We start from the raw sequence: 8,913 nt of genomic DNA on the forward strand, positions 1-8,913 counted from the left end.
GTTATATACTATACAATAGGAGTAAGACAAGTGTACAAAGTTCATGTATTTTCTTATTTTTCTAATACACATACTTGTATAAATACATACAAGGCCAATTAATAAAATTACACAGAAATTTTCTATCATCTTCTTCAAAATCTTGACATGGTATCAGAGCAGTGAAGGCTCGATCCATTTTCAAAACCAAATAGCTTTGTTGCTTCTTCTTCTGTGATTCAAAAGGACTCAAGGAAACACAACCTCAGCAACCACGAGTGATGGAAATGCTGTCACCTTCGACTCAAACCACCCATATCATTTACACCCTTCAGATTCACCTGGGATGAGTTTAATCAACACTGTGTTTGATGAAAGAGGTTTCCCAGGCTGGAGGAGGTCAGTTCTGATAGCTCCTTCTGCAAAGAAAAAGCTAGGTTTCATTAATGGTACATGTAGGGGTGTACATGGACCGGGTTGGTTCAGATTTTTTAAAGACCAAACCAAACCAATTGCATCGGGTTTTTAAATCTATAAACCAAACCAAACCAACAAAAGTCGGGTTTTTCAACCTCGGGTTTTCTCGGTTTTTTCGGGTTGCTCGGATTTTTCGGGTTTTTTTCGATAAAGTCTTCATACAAAACATATAACTTATACTTCAAATATTTCTTTAGTCCTAGTAAGATACAACGATCTAATTAAGATATTTATTAAGAAATAAATAACACAAAACGTGATGAGAGATGACATTGTACTAAAATATTCAACGAAAAAAATTAACGAATTGCATAAAATAAAATTATCATAATCTAAAAGTACTAAGTCATGCTATAATAAATACAACTAATTTATAAGGCATGTCAAAAATGATTATAATCTAAAAGTACTAAGTTATGCTAAAATAAGTACGGCTACTAAGTATTAATTACATGACTAAATATTAAAGAAAAAAATAAAATTAAGTTATGCATTTTCACTTTCTAAACTAATATAAAACTAAATAATAAATATCAAAATTATTGTCATTCCAGTGTTAGATATGAATTTATTTTGTTAGCATTAGTATTGATTTGATTTTTGTTGAGTTTTATTTGAGTTACTAATATCATTGGGCTATAAAACTTATTAAACCATTCAAAAGTATAATTCCAAGCTTGAAATAATATGTTAAAAGACAAAAAAATATGAAAAAGTTAAAGAAACATTTATAAATTACATTATAAATAAGTATTTCTATGTATAAAATGTGTTTGAAATTTTATAAATGTAATGTCGGATTGGTTTGATTCGGTTTGACTTTTTTTGGTTAAAACCAAACCAAACCAATAGTGTTCGGGTTTTTCTTTTTAAAACTAAACCAAGTCAAACCAAACCACTAGTCGGGTTTTTTTCTCGGTTTGGTTTGGATTATCGGTTTGGTGCGGTTTGTCGGTTTGCTTTGTACACCCCTAGGTACATGTAAGGAACCAAATCTAGACTTAAATGAGTACTCACAGTGGAGCTGCTGTAATGACATGGTCATTCCTTGGCTCCTCAGTTCATTGTCAAAAGAAATCAAAGTCAATGTCATTTACTCTAAAATTGCAAAGGAACTTTGGGACTGCCTGCAGAGCAGATTTGGTAAGTCAAATGGAGCTAAGCTATATCATCTTCAAAAGGAACTAAATGGTTTGGTCCAGGGAAATTCAGACATTTCAGGATATTTTACTAACCTAAAAAGGTTGTGGGATGAGCTAGAGTCTTTAAATTGTGATGTGATATGCACTTGTGACTGCACATGTCAAGGGAAAGAAAAACTCACTAAATCTATGCAAGATCAGAGACTGATTCAATTTTTGATGGGTTTAAATGATGTCTATTCACATGCTAGGGGACACATTTTGATGATAAACCCTTTGCCTAGTATAGACCATGCTTACTCTTTGCTGATCCAAGATGCAAGCCAAAGAGAAATATATGCCAATTCTCATGTGTTTTCAGACTCTTCTTCCTTCATGGTAACTAATCAGGGAAGAAACGACCAAAAGCCTGGAAATCAAGTCTTCAAAGGTGCTAATAATTTTCAGAAATCTGGAAACTATCCTAAAAAATTCAGAAATTCCTATCCTCAGTCATACTATCCTCAAAAATTTGGAAACTCCTATCCTTAATCATACCCTCAAAAGTTTGGAAACTCTCAGTCTAGAGGAAAGGGTCAGAGAACCAAAGGAAAGGGTCAGAGAACCAAATTTAACCCTACTGTGAGTTGCACCTACTGTTACAAAGTAGGACATGCCATGGATGTTTACCATAGGCTATATGGGTTCCTAGAGGATTTTGAATTCAACAAAGGCAAGAATCAAAACCCCATTAAAGGAAATGCTGCAGTTGGATGTGATAAGTTGCAGGAACAAAGAGAAACACATCACATTCAGGAATCAAACAACACTTTTCAGCATCTGAGCAGGGAACAGAAAGCAGAGGTTGCTCAAATGTTCAAACAAATGCAAATAGGACAGCAAATGGGACAACAAATGGCACAAACAGTCTCTATATCTCCAGATACCAATGCAATAGCTGGTACAATTCTTAAGTATTCAAGAATTTGCTTATCAGTTTTCAATTCTAGCACCTGGATCATTGATTCAGGTGCATAAGAATATATGTGTTTTGATTCTAGCTACTTTTCTTGTTTGACACTTCTTGTTCTTTTAAGTATTAGCTTACCCAATTCTTATAAACTGATTGTTACCCATATAGGAAATGTTCCCATTTTGCCCAATTTAACTCTAAAAAATGTTCTCCATGTCCCATCTTTCAAGTATAACTTACTTTCTGTCAATAGACTATGTCTACAAATACATTGCAATCTCTTATTCATTCCTTCTGCATGTATGTTACAGGACCTTTTACTGAGGAGGGTAGAGGTTTTTGGTGATGTCAAGGAAGGATTGTGCTTATTGCAGCCTTCAGTTTCTAAGTCTAGTTTCTCTTCTAAGAATGATGTAGTTTCTTTTCCACAAGGAAGTAATTCCAAGTTTATTTCAAATTCAGTTTCCTTTCCTGTTTTTACTAGTGTTGTTCCTGATGTAAGCCTTTGGCATGTTAGACTTGGGCATTTGCCTCTATCAGCAATGAAACATTTTAGTTTTATCAATTCTTCTTCTTTTTCTGATTCTGTGTGTGATGTTTGTCCTAAAGCTAGACAAAGAAGAACATCTTTTCCTATCAGCACAATAAAAACAAATGCAATTTTTGATCTAATTCACATTGACACCTGGGGACCTTTCAAACACTCCACTTACAATTGGTACAAGTATTTTATTACTATAGTTGATGATTTTAGTAGGGGTACTTGGACATTTTTACTCAACAACAAATGTAATGCCTTTCCCATTTTGAAGTGTTTTCTTGCCCTCGTAGAGAGACAATTTGACAAGAGAGTCAAGTGTATTAGATTTGATAATGCACTAGAATTGGGATCAGGGTCATAAGAAGGAGCCTATTTGACTGAATAGGGCATTTTGCACCAAAGAAGTTGTGTTGCTACTCCACAACAAAATGGAGTTGTGGAGAGAAAACATAGGCATCTTTTGGAAATTTCTAGGACATTATATTTTCAATCACAAGTTCCTATTTCTTATTGGGGAGAATGTGTTCTCACAGCAACACATCTCATTAACATGCTGCCTTCTAGTGTTTTAAAAGGGAAACCCCCTCATGAGATACTTTTCAATAAGTCACCATCCTACCAATCCCTCAGATCATTTGGTTGCTTGTGTTATTCATCTACTCTTTCTCAGGGAAGGGGGAAATTTGACCCTAGGGCTCTAGAGTGTGTCTTCTTGGGTTATCCACAACAACAAAAGGGCTACAAAGTTATGGATCTAAAAACTAAAAAGGTGTTTGTTTCTAAAGATGTCCAATTTCATGAAGATATATTTCCTTTTGTTTCAAACCATTCTACACAACCCAATCTGTTTCATTCTGATTTCACCCCATTTCACTCAGATGGTCTCTTTTCTCCATCATGTGATACAAATGAACCCAGTCCTCCTAATTCTTCTATCCCAACTACTTCACCTCATCCTACACCTACTTACCCTGATAACAATCCTCAACTTCTTCCTACTCCTTCCTCCCCACCTAGAAGATCAGGCAGAACCACTCACAAGCCAACCTATTTAGATAATCTTATTAGCAACAATGTCCTTTTCACTAATCTCACCACATCTTGTTTTGCATCTCCTCCTGTTTTTCCTATTCATTCCCTTTGTACTCTAACTTCTTCTAATCAACATATTTTGCATTCTTTATATTCCATATCTGAGCCTACAAGTTACTTAGAAGCAGCATCACATCCTAGATGGAAGGATGCAATGGATAAAGAAATTGAAGCTCTACAATTGAACCACACTTGGGATATAGTTCGTTGCCCTCTGGAAAGAAGGCTCTTCCTTGTAAATGGGTTTACAAGGTCAAACACAACTCAGATGGGACTATTGAAAGGCTTAAATCTAGATTGGTGGTGGTGGTGGTGGTGGGGGGGGGGGGGGGGGGTACATTCAAAAGTATGGTATTGGCTACCATGAGAAATTTTCACCAGTTGTGAAAAAGACCACTATCAGGTGTTTATTAGCTGTTGCTATCAAGAAAGATTGACCAGTTTCCCAATTGGATGTAAATAATGCTTTTTTACACGGGAATTTAGAAGAAGAAGTTTTTACCTTCTGGACTGACACCACCTACACCTAATTATGTTTGTCTCCTCAAGAGGTCTCTATATGGTTTGAAACAAGCTTCCTGACAATGGTACGCTCGGTTTGCTGGGACACTAAGCTACAAAGGCTACGCTGCATCTCAGAATGATTATTCCTTTTTTTTTTAAAGAGGAATGGTGATCTAATTTCGATTTTAGCAGTATATGTCGATGATATATATTCTCCTTACAGGTGATGATGCACAGGAAATTGATCACATTACCAACTTTCTTCATTCAGAATTCAGAGTAAAAAATCTTGGCCCTATTCACTATTTTCTTGGTATGGAAATTATCAGAGACAAACAAGGTTTTATTATCAGCCAACGTAAATTTACCTTAGACTTATTAGAAGAGTTTGATTGCAGTCATCTTCCCAAGGTGTTTTCTCCATTGGATCCTGGTATCAAATTACACTCAAATAGTGATTCACCAATGACAGATCCTACTATATATAGACATTTTGTTACACCCCGAAAAATTTCGCGTTACTAAGGCTGCAGACGGCTTAATGTGAGCTCAAGGAGGAGCAAATATTACAAGTATAAAGGATGATTTAAGGATACGTTTTCGGGTGATCTAGCTTTACGAGGCCAACACGCCATTATAAGTTTAGAATTTAGGAAAACAAAAAATAAAAGTTGTATATAATTGAAATGCCTTTCCAACCATAGGTTGTGGGCCTTCACAGGACATATGGATAAAAAGTTATAGACGTTTTAAGGCAGAAAGGTCAAGCTGGACAGTGGGCTCGGCCCAACCCGACTCCAACTCGGGTCGGGCCCACTTCCCTTGTTATTTAAGGGAGGTTTTAAGCCTTATCTTCCTCATTTCATACCAAAAAGATCCAGAACATTTTAGAGAGAGAGTGAGGAGAGTTAGAGAGATAGAAACCAAGTTTTGATCAAGTTCGAGGTCCCGAATCCCGAGGCTCGTGAAGGATAAAGTGTAGTACAAGTTGTTGCTGTCGTTTTAAGCTAAAGGTTGAACTTGGGGGATGTTGGTTTCGTGGTGGCTGCTCATATAAGGTATGTTTAAGATGTTAATGATGTTCTTACCATGATCATTGATAGATTTGACGGGTTAGAATAGAGATAATGACGTTGAAAGTTCGGTTATCGTTTTTGGATATCAAATAACTTGGGGGCTATTTTGGTATGATTAAATGGATAGGATTAGTTAGATATTGATATAAAATGATTGTTGATATTGTTGTTGATGTTGTTGATAAGTTGCTGTTCTTGAATTTGGGAGAATAAAGAGTGTGAAGATATCGTATACAAAGCGTATACCGGGCTGTTTTGGTGTATATCTTTGGGAGTTGATGCTTTGAGTTTAAAGAGGCTTATATGAGATGGTTCTTGGTGTTTGTTGTTTGCTGATTGTGTTGTTCAATTGAATTAGAATTAGAGGGAAGCGAAGATTACAGGGAAAATGCTGCCCGAATTTACGGAAGTTAACTACGAGCTTAGAGAAGTATATGAACCTCTTTCAAGTTGTCTATGGTTTCCTTTACCTTGATTGTAGATTGACCAGTGTTTGGAAGCATAAGTTAAGCTAATCACGTAAGCGAAAAGGTATGTAAGGCAAACCTTTCTTCCTTTGGCATGATTCTTGTTGTTATTCATCCTATATGTACTCCATATGATTCCATTCTTAGACGCGTAAGGTCTAAATGTTTCTTGTGATGGCTTATTGATATTGTACTCCTATTCTATTCCGAAGGGAACACCCATAAGGTGCCAAGTTCAGTTGTGTATATGGTTTTACTAATGATTTCGAGAAAATGAGTTTTATACTAAAGGAAACATAAAGTTTGATTTTCAAAACCACTCCGAAGGGGGTTCGAGATTTTACTACTTCATTTCATTTACGATTTCTGTTTACATTCCATAGTATCATCCCTTTGTATTGATATGATCATTTATTCTTTGGGTAGGGCAATAAGATGAAATTGAGTAGAATATAAGTAGTAAGAATTTCACAACAATTCTACCCTCAAACTTGGAAGTAGGTCCTCCTAAGTATAGTGAGATACAAATTTGATAACTTCTTATGAAAGACTAAGGCTAATAACTGGATTGTGATGAATTGATTAGTGACTTATGATATGAATTGAAATTGATATTTGTGGATTGAATTGTGTTGATATGATGGTGATATTAAGCCGGAAGCGGTGCCCGAAGGGGCCATTATTATTATGCCGGAAGCGGCTGCCGAAGGGGCCATCATTATTATGCCGGAAGCGGCTGTCCGAAGGGACTATTGTGATACTAGCCAGAAGTGACTGTCCGAAGGGACCATCCTGTTAACATGTCGGAAGCGGCATATGTGTTGGATTGCATTATTTACTTAAAGATTGTTTTGAGACTTCGTGTGCATCTTTATGTTTCTTCTAGCGAAGGCTGCAGCAGGTATTGAGTTAGATTGTGATTTCTTCTCTCCTAAGTCAAATTATGATTATGATTTGTTACCATCTTACATACTCAGTACATTGTCCATACTGACGTCTTTTTGCATGGGGATGCTGCGTTCATGCCCGCAGCCCCAGATTGTTTGGCAGGTTAAGTGTATAGCTAGGATGCTTGACGTCAGCTGGGATTGGCAAGTTCCACCTCATTTTGGAGTTGTGCTAAGTCATGTATAGATATGTATGATTATGGGTATATCAGGGCCCTGTCCTGACTCATAATGTTCAGTTTACTTCTTAGAGTCTTCTGCAGACAGTGTCCTGTGATATGTTTATCGAGATGTCGACAAAGTGATGTCAGTTGAGTCATTTGTGGATTTTAAAAGAGTATGTCTTTTAGATGATTTCAATTGGTTTAAAGTACTTATTTGATTGAAAGTTTTCATAATCGGTATAAAGATAATGATTTCCATTTGGAAAAGTTTTATGTTCTTAAAAGTTTTTGATATGACAGGTTTTGATAGAGCGAATGTCTGAGGGTTCGCTCGACTCTGATGAGAGTTGGGTGCCCGTCATGCCCTACCATTGTTAGAGTGTGACATATTTAGTGGGTAAGTTAAATTACCTGACTCATACACGACCAGATTTGGCCTTTCCAGTCCTCAAACTTAGCCAATATATGCAAAGCCCTTGCCTTTCACATTTTTCTGCTGCCCTTAGAGTTCTCCGATACGTCCAACTAGACCCAGGTCAAGGGATCCTACTTTCAGTTGACCCATCCTTTTCTTTACTTGCTTTTTGTGACGCAGATTGGGCGTCTTGCCCAGATTCGAGACGCTCAGTCAGTGGGTTTTATATCACACTCGGAGGGTCTTCTATCTCTTGGAAATCGAAGAAATAGGCTTCAATTTCCCTTTCATCGGCTGAAGCCGAGTATCGATCGATGCGTAAGGTTACTGCAGAACTCACTTGGCTTGTCCGTCTCCTTGCAGATCTCTCTATTTCACCATCTTTGCCGGTGCGAGTTTATTCCGACAGAAAGCTGCGATTCACATGGCACGAAACCCCGTCTTTCATGAAAGGACGAAGCACGTGGAACTTTGTGGGACACCGGTACCTTTCCAGCATGATTTCTCTCTCTTGTCCCATCGAAAAAACAGATCGCCGACATCTTTACCAAGCCTTTAACTAGGGCTTCACATCGCAATATCATGAACAAGTTGGGGTTTTGTCTCTCCCCTCCAACTTGAGGGGGATGTTGAAGAACAACCTATAAATTTCCCCACTGTTGCATCGATTAAGTCAAGGAAGAAGGAAGAGACGAAGAGGAGAAGTACAAAATATTCGACAAGAAAGACTTCGGATTCTTCAAGAATAAGTGAGATGAAACCTTTATATTTCCCTCACAAGAATGAAACACGTGGACAACATCTCAACCCTCTAACACTGTTTTGATGGATTAAATATGAGGCGTTGGATCAAACATTACAACTGGTACAGAATAGAAGGATCCAGAAATAGGAAGGCAGCAGGCGCGCAAATTACCCAATCCTGACATGGGGAGGTAGTGACAATAAATAACAATACCGGGCTCTATGAGTCTGGTAATTGGAATGAGTACAATCTAAATCCCTTAACGAGGATCCATTGGAGGGCAAGTCTGGTGCCAGCAGCCGCGGTAATTCCAGCTCCAATAGCGTATATTTAAGTTGTTGCAGTTAAAAAGCTTGTAGTTGGACTTTGGGACCAGCACAGTTTTTTTGGCATCATTAGTTAGTTACAATTT

General features: G+C 37.3%; 1 protein-coding gene across 1 annotated transcript; it reads left to right on the forward strand.

Moving 5' to 3' along the window:
• The first annotated feature begins 1,493 nt into the window (after positions 1–1,493).
• LOC132611782 (uncharacterized) lies at positions 1,494–2,129 on the forward strand. Its single transcript, XM_060326155.1, has one exon. It carries the CDS (start codon positions 1,494–1,496, stop codon positions 2,127–2,129), a length of 636 nt encoding a protein of 211 aa, XP_060182138.1.
• Positions 2,130–8,913: the final 6,784 nt, after the last annotated feature.

The sequence above is a fragment of the Lycium barbarum genome, chromosome 9 (assembly GCF_019175385.1).
Source record: "Lycium barbarum isolate Lr01 chromosome 9, ASM1917538v2, whole genome shotgun sequence".
NCBI classification, from domain to species: Eukaryota; Viridiplantae; Streptophyta; class Magnoliopsida; order Solanales; family Solanaceae; genus Lycium; species Lycium barbarum.

What these genes read in the sequence shown, in the direction of transcription:
- LOC132611782 (XM_060326155.1), top strand. Translation starts at nt 1,494, where the DNA reads ATGGTCATTCCTTGGCTCCTCAGTTCATTGTCAAAAGAAATCAAAGTC.